At 44.5% G+C, this 17,527-nt stretch overlaps 1 protein-coding gene across 5 annotated transcripts in view; it reads left to right on the top strand.

The window, feature by feature from the left end:
- Positions 1-17,527, top strand: part of Ets1 (ETS proto-oncogene 1, transcription factor) — a 120,504-nt gene that overhangs the window by 86,055 nt on the left and 16,922 nt on the right. For 3 of the 5 annotated variants that reach the window (XM_052188744.1, XM_052188746.1, XM_052188748.1), the window contains 5 exons: positions 6,802-6,921; positions 8,438-8,638; positions 11,441-11,518; positions 12,449-12,697; positions 16,665-16,925. In XM_052188744.1, the coding sequence (XP_052044704.1) occupies positions 6,802-6,921; positions 8,438-8,638; positions 11,441-11,518; positions 12,449-12,697; positions 16,665-16,925 (909 nt within the window). The remainder of the gene's footprint in view (positions 1-6,801; positions 6,922-8,437; positions 8,639-11,440; positions 11,519-12,448; positions 12,698-16,664; positions 16,926-17,527) is intronic. The other 2 variants (XM_052188747.1, XM_052188749.1) reach the window with 1 other exon arrangement.

Below are 17,527 nucleotides of genomic sequence, written 5' to 3'. Positions count from 1 at the left end.
TGTGTGTTAGAGAAGATGGAGAGAGAGGGAGACAGATGAAGTTCATTACATTATTATGTGTGAAAATTATCAGATGAAAATTGTGAAACCCAGCGATGGAGTGGCTGCCTCTTAACAGAATTCTTTTTAGAGATGAGCTGGGTAGGTAGCTTATCTAGCTTGAGTTGCCTATGGAGAACTGGATAACAGTCCACAGATTTGGATAAAGAAGGCAGCCCAGCCACATGCCTGTCTCTCACCCTCTTCTTTCCTTGTCTTTAGAACGCCATCTCTGCATTTGGGCATTCCTTTTCTTCTCTCTGTAAGCCAGAAGGGTTCTTCTTGGTTTCTGTTTACTTGTAGAAAAAGTCGGCAAATCTTTGTGTACCTAATCAGTCTTATTATATGTACAGTGACCCATTAGGGTGACTCAGGAGTGAGCACAGACAGGGGAGGAGCCAGGTTGTTGTTTAACCCCTGTGCTGGCTTCGTGTGTGAGGAAGGAGGTCTTACCTTTGTCCCTGGAAAGGAAAAGAGATTCAGTAGATGATGTAAACAGTTTCCTATCCTATCTCTGGGGGTGATCTATATGAAATGCACAGTCTTGGAATAATGTAAAGTGTTTAAATATCTCAAATTTATATGACTTTCAAACAAAAACATGAAAAGTCTTATCTCTTTCAGCTCTGAAAATTTTACTTCTATTACAACCTGTTCCCATTGGTAGTGGAACTGAGCAGGAAGACTGGAATTTCAGAAGTGGAAGGCTATCGTCCAGCTTTAGTTACTTCATCTTACTCTGTGACTATATGCTAAACCCTCTGGAGTCTTGTTTTCTCCATTTGTAAAATGGGAACTCAGAAGCATCTTTCCAAACAACCCCCCTCCCCAGGGTTATCGTGGAAAGGTATATGGACAGTTGGTGAACCATTAGTTTTCCCTTCTCCTCTAGTTACTGCTGTCTTTGTGACGGTACCCAACATAGGACTGGCAGTATTGCCAAGTACAGACTTTGTAGCATCCCCATGACACTGGGTGTTCATCTGGGATTTCTTGTCTTTGGTTTGGCCCCTCACTGTGGGTCCCAGATGCTGTGGTATATTCTATATCATCTGTGGAGAATAACAGGAGAAAGAACTCAAAGGGGCCCCAAGCCTTGAACATGAGCAAAAGCTACCACAGTCAAGTTCTTTGTAACATTGTTGATAGAGCAACTCTGTTTCAGAGAACTCGGAAGAATGGTAGAAAGGACACCTATGACACCTTTGAAGGGTTCTTGGAAACCTAGCAGCCCTTAATGTAGACTGACACACACATAGAATAGAAACACTTGTTTTACATTTCACTTGAAAAGGTTTGGGGCTGTTAGGGGTGGGTCACACGGAACCACAGGCAGGTGTTTCTCTGCGTTCAGAATGCTGCTGGCTCAGTAAGCCTGTAGATTCCAGGACAGCTGGTCTACCTGCTTCTACACTGTGCATCTTGGAATGGTTCTTTTCATTTGTTTTGTTTTTGTTTTTGTTTTTGATTTTTGTTTCTTTTTTTCTCCCAGTGGCTTCTGTACCACTGTCTTCCCAGAAATCTAGGTTAAGTCCTATAAATGTTATGTAGAGGTAGGGTCCTGAGGAAGAATCAGTAGAACAAAGTCTAATATATGACTCCAATTTAATGTATGCCCCTTCGCTATGTTGAGGGTCTCCAGGGGATTGGCATACAGTTTCTTAAGTCAGGGTCTCTGTGTTTTGAGATACCTTGTTATCTGAATTTAAAATATTGAAATTATTACCACAGAGGTAATCTCAGTAGGGTTCTAAGAAATGCAAGTTAGTTAGTGTTCATAGGGTACTGATTAATGTCCAGATGCTGCTAAGATTAGAAACTATCTGTAATGATGCAGAGTATTATAGAAAGTAACAAGCAAAATTTAGGAACATAAATGATGTCTGCTTGTCTAAACCATGTTCGGTTCTCCACCTACTTAATGATTTCATCACCATCAACATCGTCACCATTATCATCACCATTACCGTCAAAATCATCATTGATATGAATAATTACCAGAACTTACACAATCACAGATAATATTGAGGGGCCTTTTGCATTGGACTTTAAAGTAACAAGCTTAATATATACTTTTGAGCATGACTGTTGATCATTTTAAAATGAAATGTCCACTCCACTGAAAAGACACTCCTAGATAACTGTTCTCTTATATAAACAAAGGGCATATTATTTTTAAAACTTTAAATCTTGAGCTTTACAAATTCAGAAAAGTTCTGATTTTCCTTTTTATGCAGCCTTTGGTTCCCAGGACAATGACAGTGTCCTCTGCTAGAACTCACAATTCCCTCTGCTAGACTCCTAAGTGTCTCAAGTGTGGGAATAGTTTCCTCTAGCTGACTTGGGAGGTCTTCCCAGGAGACCCAGTACACAGGGCTCTCTACAACAGGGGCATAGCTGCATGTAGACTTTTAGAGGTGGCATAGAGGTGGACAAGTCAAAGTAGTTCCAGATGCTTCCATGAAAGAAAGCGCTTGAGAATATGGAAATGCTTGCTACCCTGACAGGAAGCAGAAACCAGCATGGAAAAGTATCCACTTAGCCCTGCTGGCCAGACAAGACTCCAGAGAGCTAGAGTTGAAAGAGTCAGCCCCAGGGACTCCTCCTTCCCAGCTCTCTGCTGCTGTCCTTGCTTGACTGTCATCTCACAAGGGCTTCACGTTGCTCCAGCTTGTGTGTGTAGAGGAAGGTGGTGTGGGGCCACCCTGCCAGTTCCAACCCAGGCTGAGTTTATAGTAGCCCTACCGACACTCCATTAGGCTTGGCCTACATTTTCCACACCTCGCCCCAGCCAATTTCCACTATCTGGAAAGTTCTTTTCCTGGAGTTTTTAATCTAAGGGAGGGAACAAAGACACAAAGGAAAACTCCTACCATTCAAGTTCCTGGAGTTATATTGGATGGGAGAGAAGGGAACAGAGTTGATTCAATGGTGAAATACTGAATTCCCAAAATATTTGTTGACTGTGTGTGAGCAGAACATCTGGGGATGTTGGAGTTCTCCCTGCTCCTAAGGCATGCTCCCTGCTTAGCTAAAGGGCTTCTTTCCCCAGAGTAATACTGACATGTGCTCCAAAGGAGAGACATTCTAGATCACTAAGACACTCTTAGTTTGGAGAAATAAAGGCAAGTGGAAAATGTTGATGTGTTTCTTAGTGACCCATTTGATGATTGTGTTTCTTAGTGACCCATTTGATGATTGTGTTTCTTAGTGACCCATTTGCCGATTTCACCATTGTTTGAAGGTTTGGATATTATGTAACCAACAGCCATCTCTTCCCCAAGCTTATTTTCATTTTTATTTTATTTTATTTTTTACTCCAAAATCTGGGATTTTCCACCATTTTGTCAGCCTTTCTGAAGGGTATGCTGATGATTCTTCCATTAGAACTTGTTTGGAATGTCCCAGGGCAATGCAAACACTCTTGGGGACTTGAGATTTCTTGACACTGGCAAGGCCTGGGAGAGCAGCCACAGTGAACCATCTTCTTAGGGTGGCCCAGACACGGGGCTGCTCCCTGGCAGTGTGGTTGGAAATTGTGCACTGTCGTGCAGTGATGCTTCTGTCCATTTGACGTTCAGAAGCAATATATTGGTTCCTTTTCTTAGAGGACACTAATTTTCATTATTTCCCATATATATGTTCAGGGATCTTTTTTCCTTCCTTCCCTCCCTCCCTCCCTCCCTCCCTCCCTCCCTCCCTCCTTCCTTCCTTCCTTCCTTCCTTCCTTCCTTCCTTCCTTCCTTCCTTCCTAGTAGCCAAGGCTTAGAACAGGCTAGCTGAGGAACTTACACCCACTTCTGCATGTGGTACATTGACAGTTCAGGCTTCTAAAATTCAGGGCAGTGAAGAGAATTACTTCAAAAAGTCACAGAAACGCTAGGCGGGATTAGCTCTGGGGAGAGATTGACCCAAGATGAGTTCAGAAGATGCTTGATGTTGGCCCTGCATATATACCCATATTGGGAACAGGGCCTGCAAGTGTGTGGGGGTGTAACTGTGTGGGGAATAACTGTGTGGAGTCTGCTGATACTGGCAGAGCTTCAGGATTTGATACCTCATTGTCCTTTCCCACCAACATAAATCATAAATTGGGACTTCCTGTGTGCACTTAAGGCTTACCTGCATATCTTATCAGCATTGCCACTTAGGTAGTTGAAGCCACTGTCACCTCTCAGGCAGGCGAACAAATGCTGCCACTTTCTTAGAAGTGCCCGGACAGCTGTTCGTGTTCCCCTAGAGCTCTCTTTGCAAACCAGCCAAGGCAGTCTCCTAGAGAACAAATGCACTGAGGCCATTCCCCAGCTTAAACTAGAGCAGCTTTCTGTTTTCCTCGGGGAAAGGTGGCCTGTTTACTGTTCCCACGTACCCTTCAGGCTCACGTCAAACAGCTCACCTCCTGATCACTCTGATTCAGCAGCTGTTCGTTCACCTTTTGTTTTTTCTTTTGTGTGTTCCACGGTTTTATTTCTTCCTTTTCTGTAAGTTTAGAAATTAAGTTTATTCTATGAAAATTTCATGTATGTATACATATATATGTGTGTATGTGTGTTTGTGTATGTGTATTCTGATTATTCTTCTCTCATCTTATTACTGTTCCTGTCAGTCCCCCCCAGTTTCTTTCCTGGACATGAATTTTGTTTTTGACTTGGTGACTCAATTAGTTTAATCAGGACCACCTGTGTGATGTTTAGTTTAGAAATATCCATTGGAGCCTGGGGGGTCATCACTGAGTAAATAGCTAAAACAAGGACACCCCATCTTGCAGAAACTGTCACTTAGTGAATAGTTCCCAATGAAGGGAAAGGCACCCTAAGGCTGTCTCATCCACACTGGGCTGTCGGGGAGCTTATTCTTGTGAAGAGCAGGTGTAGTATGGGCATCCACAGCTGCTGTGTGTTTGAGATTGCAACGGCTACGCCTTTTGTAACACTTCTCTTCGTGTTCTGTTCTAGCTCTCCTGTGATTTCTGCTTCCTCTCCTGCTTTGTTCCCTGCACCTTAGAGGGGATGGTGTAAAGGTCTTGTTGAGGGCTGATAGCTCATCTGCCATGTATTCTCAGCATCTTGTGTGGCTACAAGTCTCCTTTACCACCATTACTGCAGAAGCAGTTTCTCTGATTAAGGATGGGATTAGCATTTGTTGATGAATATCAGCATAAATATTTAGAAGGCAGTTTGATGCTATGCGGGTTTAGCTAAACAGTAGTATTAATTTACCCCTGAGTTTTTGACAGGGCTTAATGTAGCAGCCATTTTGTCCTGTGGAGTGGGCCTCAAAAACAGAGGAGTTGGCTACTCTGTAACGGCCGTGCCAGTGTTGCACAAGTCAGCACATCTTGGCTGCTAGCTGAACTCTTGGAGTGTGTAGGGCTCACAGCTGTGTAAGACCACTCCTGCCTTTTCTCCAGGAGTCTGCATCACACTCTAAAACTGTGAAGACTACTTTGAGCCAGCTCAGTTTCAGCTGGATTTCTCTATATCATTCAAGGAAGGCGTATGGTGACACTGTCTTGACTACTGTGTAGGATAGTGCTCAAAGTTGTATTAGAGCCTGAAAAGGAAGTGAAAGGCATACAAATAGGAAAAGAAGGCAAAGTCTCCCTGTTTACAGGGGACATGACAGTGTATGCAAACAGAAAATTCCTAACCAGCTAATCGTCAGCAAAGTGGTAGGATACAAAGTTAACTTACACAAAAAAGTCAGGTGTCTTTTTATCTACCAGTGACAAAGGCTCCTCTGAGGAAATCAGGGAAATGATGGCATTCACGATAGCCTAAAAACCCAAACAAAATAAAAACAAACAAACAAAAAAAAAACAAAAGCAAAACAAACAAAAAACTCCTGGTGTAAACCTAATAAGCAAAGACGTGAGCAACCTCTCCATTCATCTTTTCCATACTTCCGATCTCATGACCTTCATTTATGCTGTGCCAAAAATTGTGCTGCTTAACTTCGGGGCTCACCTCTGGATTTTGTGTTGAAAAGCAGGCGTATGCGCTCTGATCCTATAGGCCTCCCGTCAAGCTGAAAATCTGTATCTGATCATTTCCAGGTGAGGCGGACATGTCTGCTTGGGGTACCACACTCTGAGACCAGTTAGGACAGAGTGTAGTTTCCTTCCCTAATTTCTGAGTGTCCATCAAGTCTCACTATCCTTCTGCCAGAGGCAAGGCTTTCCTGTCCTCTAGAGCAGTTCCCGATCTTGGCTAACAGGCATCTTCTCTTTTGAAGCCCTATTGGTGTTGGATTTGAACATTCGTATCTGTAGATTTTTAATGACTGAATCCACTGCAAGGCATCACAATCCACTATCTTGGCCGGTGCTATTTCTGTTCTGTTCCCATCTCCTGCACATTATAGGCATTAAGTAATTCTTGGTTGCATGAATAATGTCCCCCTTTTAAAATAGGTAACTGAAAATATGTAGTAGCACAAATGGTTTCAATGAATAAGATGGATAAATGGGGGAGGGGTATGGGTATTGGAAATGAGAAGGAAGAATTTTTGTTCACCAGGATTCAGAGTGTTGTAAGCAAGACAAAACAGGGTTGCTTTGTTTTTTTGTTTTTTGTTTTTTTCCCAAAGGGCCCTAGTATATTGTGGAAAACCCCTTCAGTTTTACCTGCTGTGATGAAGATGTGAACACAGTTCTTTCTCAGTTTGTGTTCTCTGGCTCAGTCACACTCTTTCATTCTCCGTGAGTGGTTAATTACCTATGTGGGTTTTGTTTCTCATATGCCGCTTTGTTTCTCCTTACAGATATGGAATGCGCAGATGTCCCGCTGTTAACTCCGAGCAGCAAAGAAATGATGTCCCAAGCATTGAAAGCCACTTTCAGCGGATTCACAAAAGAACAGCAGCGACTGGGAATCCCCAAAGGTATACTTCTGATAGGAGGAAAAGGGACCACTAGGACTGCATCCTTAGGGAAGGCTCATTCGATCTCCTGTAGCAAGGCTGGCTTAGATCAGCCACAGTGGAGTCAGCTGCGATGGGCGAGTGCAGACATCTGTGAGACACAGGGACTGATGCTCTTCTCAGCCTGTCATTGCCCGTGAGCTTAGGACAGTGTTTCCTGACCTGTCTGTATATCAGCATCTCTGGATCTTTGAGAACTTCTGGGATAAGCCCTGGAATAGACCAATTCAAATGATCTTAACAGCTGTTGACATCTTTATTTTGTGAACTTCTCAAACAATTCCAACTTGCAGACAAGTTTGGAAAAATTTATTTTAGAGTCAGTATGGGCGACCATGGATGAGCCCAGGGAGCTAGCTGTGTTGCTGTATGTTCATTCTCTGTTCTCTTTCACATTGGCCAACTATGCTTGTGCTTCAAGCCTTCCTATCTAAAAGGGCTTACCAAGAATGAAAGAGTCTGGAGGCATCATAAAGACGTGAACTGTGAATTGTCAGCTTTCCCTAGAACATTCCCTGGACAGGCAAGAGTAGGCAAGCTGTGCCTTGTTTTTATTTTGCTTTGTTTTGTGTTGATGTTGTTGTTAAGAAAGTTGGAAAGTTGGAGGAAGGCTGTCTATAAATAACACCGTGTCTAACTGTAAATAAAAGACTTCCACCATGGCCAGACCAAAGTGTTGGTTAGCTTCTTAGAATACATCTGTACCTTTTTTTTTTTTTTAACATCTTCTGTTTACAACTTTACTGCAAACCTGGGTGGACCACACCCCAAGCATCCTTTGTGGACCAGAAGGCAGAACAAAGTGACTTCTGAGCTTTGGATGCTCCGGCATCTCCTGCTGTTACTTTGGGTCCAGGCATCATTTTTGTGCCCACAGCAGCCTGCTACCACTTGATCCTTTTTGCTGTCGTTGGCTGGTACAGCTCTGTCAAATCTTAGGTCATGTATGAAGATTTTATGTCATCACTGCTACTCAAAGCTGGGCCCATAGTCACAAATAATGATACTTGAATGACTTACCATTACTAACTGCTGTGATTATTATAAAACTTAAGTGGCTAAGATTAAAAATAATCGAGGATAAAAACATCAGCTGTATTGCAGAGTTGAGAGCAGACAGAGGCATATGCAATTTGTGGAAAACACTTTATATTGTTATTATTGTCATTAAAGCAGGCGTAGTCTCTTATCTGGGGGATTTTAATGGTTTTTAATGGAAATAAGGATGAGAGGGGAGATCAGTGGAAATCTTGGCCCTAAAAGAGGTAGGGAATTACTGTTGTCTGACTTTAGCTCCTCCTGTCTGACGAAATGGGAAAGCGGGGCATAGTTGTGGGGAGACGAATGGAGAGGAGCTGGACAAGATCCTGCTTCCTGGGAGTGAGAGCAGCTAGCATCCCCGGCTCAGCTCCATCCCTCCCTTCCCTGCCTTCTCCCAGCCTGACCTACTCTATCCTCACTTGGCCTCTCTTCTCAGACCCCCGGCAGTGGACAGAGACCCACGTCCGGGATTGGGTGATGTGGGCTGTGAATGAGTTCAGCCTGAAAGGTGTGGACTTCCAGAAGTTCTGTATGAATGGAGCAGCACTGTGTGCCCTGGGGAAAGAATGCTTCCTCGAGCTGGCTCCGGACTTTGTTGGGGATATCCTGTGGGAGCATCTAGAGATCCTGCAGAAAGGTAAATGGGTGCAAACAGGGAGGGGGGCCGGGTGGAGTTTCTCTAAGAGAAGAAGAAAAGCTGGCCTGACAGTCGGGTACTCTTGCTGTTGCCTGTGGGTGTCCAGCCATGGTGTAGATGGTATGTGGGGGTGTGTTTGGTACAGACCTGTGGGTGTCCAGCCATGGCATAGATGGTATGTGGGCGTGTGTTTGGTACAGACCTGTGAGTGTCCAGCCATGGCATAGATGGTATGTGGGGGTGTGTTTGGTACAGAATCTGGCTCAAAGCAAGACTTATTTTCTTCTGTGCCTTAGGACTTCATATTTTAATTTTTAAACAAGATTGTACTTCTTTAAGATCTTGTACACAATTCGTGTTATTTTCTTAGACCCATATATTATTTGAATAAATAGTGCCTGGACTTAAAAAAATCTGGATTTATAAAACAGGTGTTTCACCTCCTCTGGAGACTCTGATGTGTATACTCCGTTGATCTATGGTGTATCCTCTCTGGTAACAGGAGAATACAGCTTTTCCAAGCTCATTAGCAAGACGAGTTTCTCTGCCACTCACTGGCTTGGGATGATGGCAGTGTAGAATACCTTTCACATTCAGAGCCAAAGCTAGGGTTATATCAGGACGTGGTGTTGCAACCTTGTAATGACACAGACTCCTCTGCTGGCCTCTTCTAACCTTTTTGGACCAAGTGACTCACGTCCCGGAGCTCCAGCTGAGTATAGCAACAGCAGCGGGCGGCAAACTTGGGTGTTTCTGTGCTTATTTGTCTAAATTTCTTCTTAAAATAAATTGCAGTTACCAGCAGTCAGCAGTGCCCTACAGCTGACTGTAAGCCTAGAAGCCTGCTGCCCTCTGTAACCAGGCCCACCCTTTCCCTGTGGTCACCAGCCTCAAGCTCTAGGCACAGCCTCTGGGGGCAGGGCACACAGCTCCTTCCATGCAAGACCTTTGTTGGAGAGTAGGCCTCACTCTCAGGGCTGAGGGAAGACCCAGGTCCCATTCCTCCGGGCACATGAATGTGATGATTGTTCCTTCACCTCAGCTTCTTGTGGAAAATGATCCACGGACAGACACAGTTAGGACTTGGTTCTTCTTGCCACTGCTCCTCCTTGGGACGGGACAACAGCTGTAGGGACTGCTCTGGTGCTGACCCCTAAGCACTGACATGAGTGGCCTGTTCGTAAGAGGAAAAGAAAGATGTAGTAGACTCTTCGGAGCGCTGGTTTAGCTGCTGTCTTCTGAACACAACAGCAGGCTGCACCAGACCATAAAACCAAGCACAGTCTGTCAATACAATGCTTCTCTGAACTCAGAATGAATCCCCAGAGCAGATATACCAGGAGCTGGAGAGGAGTCTCAGTCTGTCTGAGACTGGTCATGGTCCATTCATATCCTTGATTCCAAAGTGCTGCCAAATATATTTTCTCTTGGAATTCGCCTCCATTAGTGATCAACACTTTAAACTTCACTCACTTACTTCTAAGTCTGTTTTAATTTCACTTCCTACACAGTGTTCTTGCTGTGATAATATGCTCTCAGAGGAAACTCCACCACTAAGGCAGGATTAACTGTTGGCTGTGTGCATGCAGGGGAGTACTGTCAGGGAATTGGAGTGAAGTAGGGTGTGATTGAGTCTCTGTGAGGAGTCAAGTCCTGTCATCCCAGCTGGTATCCCAGTGCTTGAGGCAGTAAAACTGTCTTTCTATGGATTCACGTTTCTACAGGGATGATCAGGATGTTTGTGCACAGGACAGCATCCCTTCTGTGATCAACCTGAGCAGCATGGCTGCGAGAGAACATAGCTGCTTGGGGTGGAGCTGGAGGCCAAAGGTGCAGGGGATGTTTTAATCTGATAAGCCACTCAAGCAGAGTTTAATCATTTTATCTCAACTGGGAACTTTTTTTTTTTTTTGAGTGCAGGCATGAACTTGTTTTCCCATCAGCCTTAGCTCTCAGCAGGCTAGCAGATACCTGAAGAAAAACCCGTATCAGCTGTCTCTCTTTATGATTGATTCTTGCAAAGCAATGCAGTCAAGCTCTGTAGAGTGTCGATAGCCACTGCATTTGATTCTAGGGTAGCCGGGGTACCCTGAGCCCACCAGGACAGTTCTGCTCTCCCTCTGCTGCTATACTTTATTTCTTTCTGGGTCCCAATGAAGTTGGCATCTAGGCAGTGTGGATATGCCGCTTCTCTTACTTTACGTAAGTTCTCATGGTTCACTGAGCGGAGTCACCTTACCAGTGTCTTGCTTCTTGTCTGGGCCTGAACTTGAATTCTGAGAACAATGAGAAAAGCAGAATTCAAGAGGAAAACAAAATCCAGATAGCTGCAAAAAGTGGAGGATACAAATACCTCCTTGCCTGAAGGCTAGAGTGTGTTCTGAAATGGGTTCTAGTTGATTGGTTTGAGTGTTAGGTGCTGATCATGGTCCTTGAGACACCCCCAGGCTTAAGCCTGAAGAGTCAGTGCTCTGAAGGGAAACACCAAGACACCTCCCAAGTGGGGATGCCTGTTTTCTCAACCCTCAGTGATTGCCCACTGGGTCTCCTCCCAAGGCACATGGGCCAATCCCGTTTCACAGCTACCAGAATGATAAGCTCAGCCGTACTTTTGTGATGCCATCCTGAGAGAAGGCTGGATCCATCCAGACAACCAAGGCCCCAACTCCTGTAGTGTGCTTACACACGAGACTTAGGGGAAAAACAGGTTGAGACCCTTGGGGTCCTTGTGGTCAAGATCCTTGTAGGTCAAGTGTCACATGCATGCTATCTTTATTTTATTCCCTGGTGTGTTTCTTACAGAGGATGTGAAACCATATCAGGTTAATGGAGTCAACCCTACCTACCCAGAATCCCGTTACACCTCGGATTACTTCATTAGTAAGTGCTGTCTTCCACTCTCCTTCCATTTCTTGGCTCTTTATGGTAGGGAACTTGGAAAGGCTCCTTGGCTTGATCTCAGATGCTTTAATAATAATTCTATAGAAAGTAATTTTTCTTATTATATTCTGCTTTTTGTTACTTATTTTATGACTTACTCTTTTTTATTTTCACAAAGCACAAACATTAAGTTTATTTGTGTGATCATCAGTCTACAAAGTTCCTGAAACTGGGAAGGAACACACCCCGGGCAGCTTTTGATCTAATTTAATTCCATGTGTGCTTGTGACTGGGAGAAGGTTGGGCTAGAGACTTGATTTTGGCCTACATGCTTTCCTTGCCTATTATTAAAGATGATGGGAGTTGCTGTGGAATCCTCTGGATTCCATGCATGGACTGTGAAGCATCACATTCTGTTATAGAAACTAAAACTTTTTTTAAAGTGCAATATAGTTTAGCACACTATAACTTTTTTTCCAGAGAAAATGAATTGTCATTGGCTTCTCTGAAGGCCCTGACTTCAAAGGTAGCGTTAAAGAGGTGTGATGTATTTTTTTTTAATCTTCTTGCTTATTACAGTTTTTATTTCAATGGTAACAGTTACATTCACCACATATCTGCAAGAGTGCCAGAAATGTTGTAGATATTGTGCATACATAAACACACAATCTCATTTATTCTTCAACAGTGTGCTTAGGAACACTTGATCAGCCTTGTTTTATAGACCAGTAAATTAAGGCCAAAAGGGAAGGTATTTTATCAAGGGCTGCAGATAGCAAGTTGTACATCAAGGTTGAACCCACGTCCTTCTGACTTACTCTTCTCTTTTACGGGAGTCAGCTCCTATCACATGGTGGGGACTTGATAGGTAGTAAGAATTGCTTCTTTCAGGTACCAGTGTCTCCAGCTGTAAACATTCTCCTTTTCTAGGCTATGGTATCGAGCACGCTCAGTGTGTTCCTCCCTCAGAGTTCTCAGAGCCCAGCTTTATCACAGAGTCCTATCAGACGCTGCATCCCATCAGCTCGGAAGAACTCCTGTCCCTCAAGTATGAGAATGACTACCCTTCTGTCATTCTCCGGGACCCTCTCCAGACAGACACCTTGCAGACAGACTACTTTGCCATCAAGCAAGAGGTGTTAACTCCAGACAACATGTGCATGGGGAGAGCCAGTCGTGGTAGGTCAAATTGACTTTCCGATTCCTTGGGTGTATGAGAATGACCTCAGCCCATTCGTTGTTCAGGTCCCATTTTCTTTTCTTGTCACTCTTATATTCACTGGTCTTAGCTTTTTATTTTTTCAAGTGTATAGACAAGAAGCCCTTTCTGCCATTGGATTTTAGCTTTATCCAACATGATGACAAAGATCCTGGGGTCCATGATGGAACTCAGTATGGCAGAGTAATAATCAAATGTGTTATCAGGATAAAATGGTTTGCCTACATATTACTTCTAGGTAGATATTGAAAGGCAGGCTGCAGTTTCTTTAAGACAGTTTTGCTTGAGGTCATAATCCTATTGAAATTTGGTGTGTGCTTTGACATTCCTTTCAGGGTTCACCTGGGTCATACTGTAGACCCTGGCTTGGTACCTGGGATGAACCCTGGTTGCTCATTCTGGGAATGTAGCCACTTGCTACTTCTTTGGTTTGCGAAGATACGAGATGGTTAACCAATGGTTTATTTGGAACTGGTCATCAACAGTGTGGTAAAAATATGTATTTAGCTAGGAGACCAGGGAACAAGGTGGCCAGAGGCTTCCAAAAGAAGGCACTCTTGTTGACAAGGCTATTATAACAGTGATAAAACATTTGCTGGCAGTGAAGTCAGTGTTTCAAAATAGGTCTCGCTGACCTGATGCCCCAAAGGTAAAATGTACCTGATGTTTAAGGCGAGACCGTGAACATTCCACTACGAGAAGCAGCATGTTCTGATTGTCTTGCTGCTGAGAAAAAGTGAAGTCTGTTAGAAGGAGGGGCTTCTTCATGCAGGAAAGCCCACTAGCTTCTGAAAAGCCTAGAGGTGACTTTCCTGGTGGGAAAGTATTAAGACAGGAAGAGGAGGGTAGTGATTCTTGCTCACTGAATGACTGAGTCCCTGTGCAACCTGCTCAATGTTCTCCAAAAGAATGAGAGCCAAAGGTAGAGTTACCCCATGGCCATCGTGAACCATCCCTACTGTGGCTCATGCTTGCTCCCAGCAAGCCTTGGGAGAGCTCTCTGGCCTTGAACAGGGAAAGCCCCTGCAAAATCAGAACCCAGATCATCCTTCTTATGCTCCTAGGTTGTTTGTGTTTCAAACCAAAGGGAATGGGTGGGACCAGGTCTGTCTTCCCCTTTCTGCCTGTCTTTTATTTTTGGGTACGTGTCTATTTAAATACATACCCTCAAGTGCATGCATCTGTGTACTTCTTCTTAAGTAGCTTGAAGTCCTAGCTCCATTTTCTTCCTCGTGGGGCTGTCTATCTGTATATTTAAAGAGACCAAGTTGTGGGTTTGGGGTTCAGCTGTGTTGTAAATCTGTGTAGATCTGTAATCATATCATTTTACAATTGTGGCTAGTTTTGCATTTGTGGAAATGCCCTTCTCTCCCTCTCTTCTTGGTTCTTGGGTCCTCACTCCCCCTTGAAACCCTAACTAATGATTATAAACCCAAACTCATCCCTACTGAAGGACGCCAGGTATTTCTTTGTGGCTCTGCTGTCATTCACCTCCTGCAAGATCAGGCGACAGACTTATGGGGAAGACCAGCTTGAGCAAGCCTGCTTGCTGCACGGTAGATGTGCTGTAACACGGCTGGCCAAAGGGCCATTGATTCTGACTGTTGTGATTGGTCTAGACTGAAGACATTACTGTTAGCTATTAATAATCACAGTATTCAGATGCTGTGTTACAGTATACAAAGTACTTCTCTGTCCCACTCATTTGAGCTCTAAGGCCTGTCTTTGTGTAAGTCTTTTCTGTGGTGGCTGTGGGGCTACCCTTCCCCTGTTCAGAGTACTGTTCGGTGGACTCAATTAGCTTTGGAAGGACCTTGCAGAGGCATGTCTTAGAAAAGATGGTCAGTGCAAGTCTCGGGGATGATGCGTGCCTTCCAGATTGAATAGAGAAGCAAGACCAAGTGTCTGATCCTTTTGGATTCAAGTCAGTGTTTTGGGGAAAATACCCGTTAATGAAGGCTTCCAGCTCCAGGGTTGTGAAATAGAACTAAGACGAAAGCTGCACTCGGCTCTAAACCACAGGCTGAACCGAGAGGCATCTGGTGAGGCTGCAAGAGAATGGCGACGCCTACTTTAGCACTTAACACTAAATGAAGCCCTTTCAGATCCTGGCCCTCCACATACAAAAAATGGCTGAAGAGAAAAGAAAAGTTGCAAGAGACTAAAGGATAGGGAATACCTACATATGGGTGACTCAGATGCCAGGCCATCCTTAGTGGAAGCACAGATTTTCTTTCTTAGGCTTTTGGTGTGTTTATGCTAGAGTGAAATGGAATGACAGTTAGCATCCATAGCCAGCACGAGAACACACCTTTTATGAGGCACAAAGGAACTTTCTGTCCTGCTAAGAAGCCTGTGGCATTTTGTGTGGGGGCTGCTTTTTTGAGACATTTAATGTGACTTAAGAAAATAGTAATGGAAAGGGCCCAATGTGGTGCAGGCTGGACCACTAACTCCTTGGGCTTTTATTTGCATTCTGAACATTTCCTTCTTTTTGAACAAGTAAGCAGAGGATAGACCGAGAGACGACATTTCTGTCTTCAGCAACACAGGAGGGAGCAGCAGGGCACAATGTTCCCAGCAGAAGCACTTGTTTATCTGGGATTTCTTTGTTAATTTTGGGGACAGTCTCTTCCCCTGGTATTTGCCTTTGATTTGGGCAGCTGCTTATGTCTGAATATTATTTTCTTGACCAATCCTCAGCCAGGAACACGCTGATGTGGTTGGATAAGGCTCCTCTTGAGGGTTTAGCCAGCTTCACACAGTTGAGAATTGATTTGAGGACATTTCTGCAGACGCTTTTCTCACATCTGTCCATCTCTTGGCTCAGGTTGGGTAGGAGTGGCCATCCCATCTCCTGAGGTCAGCCTGAGCTGCCTGAGAAGTAGCTGATCATTGGACAGAAACACAAATGTTCCTGGGATCCCTTGTAGATCTTCAGTGGATTGATTTTCCTTTGAGAGTTTCCTCCCTAGCTCCCCCTTTAATGACATTTTTTGGTTTTGGCCAGTGGAGTCTTACTTCTCCAGGAATGCTTGTGCAGCCACAACCACAGCAGCTGTGTATAACCTGCTTTGGGAAATGAATGAACTTGCACGATTGATCGTGTGGTCGGTTCAGAATGCCTTAAGCAACTCCCACAGTGAAGGCCTTCTGACCCTGCTCAGGGCCTTCACTCCTCAGCCGTCCCTTCTGCCTCTCCTGTCCAGGGAGCATGAATTCCAAGTTCTAAACTCTACTGGAGAGGGTGACTAATACGGTTTGCTGCCTCTACAAGAATGACTGAGCCTTGGTGGGTTTTGCTTTACTGTCCTTGAAGGCACCCCATAACTTCTTTCTCCTTTTGAATGTCATAAAGAAATGACTTACTATGTGGGGAGAAAGTACCTAAACGGTGATGCTTTAGTTCCAAGGTCAAGGGAGGCCAATCTGCCCTTAGTCTAATAGAATATTTTTTCTTATGTTCAAAATATCTTCCCAAATTGGGCCTTCTGAGATAATTTCATTGGCTGAAAATGAAAAAAAAACCAATTTGACAGTGTTTTTTTTTTTTTCATTAACTTACTAAATCTAATGTATTAACCAGAAATCTCACGACAAGTAGCACTCCAAGCTTCTATATTTATGGCTTTAGAATTCTTGAAGGTCTGTCCTCATGACAGATCTGAGGAGCAGAAGCTTACTTTGGTCACTGTGCTCAGAACTATAAGCCAAGCAGTGGCAGCAGCTCTGCTGTTGTGGCCAGGCCAACATCCTTTCCCGTAGCGTAGACTCAGGGCTTCCGGGACTCCTGCATCCCTAGGCCCTCTCTCCCTTCGTCCCTCTCCAGATCTAATTAGCAATCTGTCCTCCATAAGAGGGATTTTACAGCTGTTTTTTCCCAACCTCTTTTCCCCGCCCTCTTCCTACCTCCTCCTTTACCTCCAGGTAAACTCGGGGGCCAGGACTCTTTTGAGAGCGTAGAGAGCTACGATAGTTGTGACCGCCTCACCCAGTCCTGGAGCAGCCAGTCATCTTTCAACAGCCTGCAGCGTGTCCCCTCCTATGACAGCTTCGACTCCGAGGACTATCCCGCTGCCCTGCCCAGCCACAAGCCCAAGGGCACCTTCAAGGACTATGTGCGTGACCGTGCTGACCTCAACAAGGACAAGCCTGTCATTCCTGCTGCTGCCCTGGCTGGCTACACAGGTAGGCACCTAGCCCCTGTCTAGGTGGCTAATTGCATGTTTCCGTGGGCCGGGTCAAGTGTAAGGCACAGAGACCCAAGGGCGTCCCTTTTTGTTCTTGTGAAGAGTAGAGGTTTCTGAAGGGTCTTTAGCCCCAAGCCATTCTGCTTGTGAAAAGCCACTGATTTTTTGGAAGACAATAGAATCACCCTATCTCAAGGGTTCATTTTTAAGAGTGGTAGGAAATTTAATCTTTGAAACTTCTTTCATATCTGGGGAAGGGACCTGTGATGACTGAGAATTTCTAGAAACTGCCTTATGGGTGGTACAGGAGGGACTTTTGCTGGCCTGCTCTGGGGAGGCTTTTTCAAATACAAAAACAGAAGCTGGCTTTCTCAAAGGCAGAGTTGACTGGCCTGTGTGCTGGAGGGTTTCACAGTATGGTTACCCATGGCAGCCTGCAGTTTGAATTTAGGAACAGTGTTCTAAATCCTACGCAGATCCATTCTGGGCTTCCATAGCAAAACACTCAACAACAACAACCACCACCACAACAAAACAACATCCACAACTACTACACTATGATTGGTCTTCTTTCCGGTGTGAAAGCTCTCATTAGATTAG

This window comes from Apodemus sylvaticus, chromosome 7 (assembly GCF_947179515.1).
Source record: "Apodemus sylvaticus chromosome 7, mApoSyl1.1, whole genome shotgun sequence".
Lineage (NCBI taxonomy): Eukaryota > Metazoa > Chordata > Mammalia > Rodentia > Muridae > Apodemus > Apodemus sylvaticus.
Note: the sequence above shows the minus strand (reverse complement) of the source record. Positions and strands in the feature narration are given on the sequence as shown.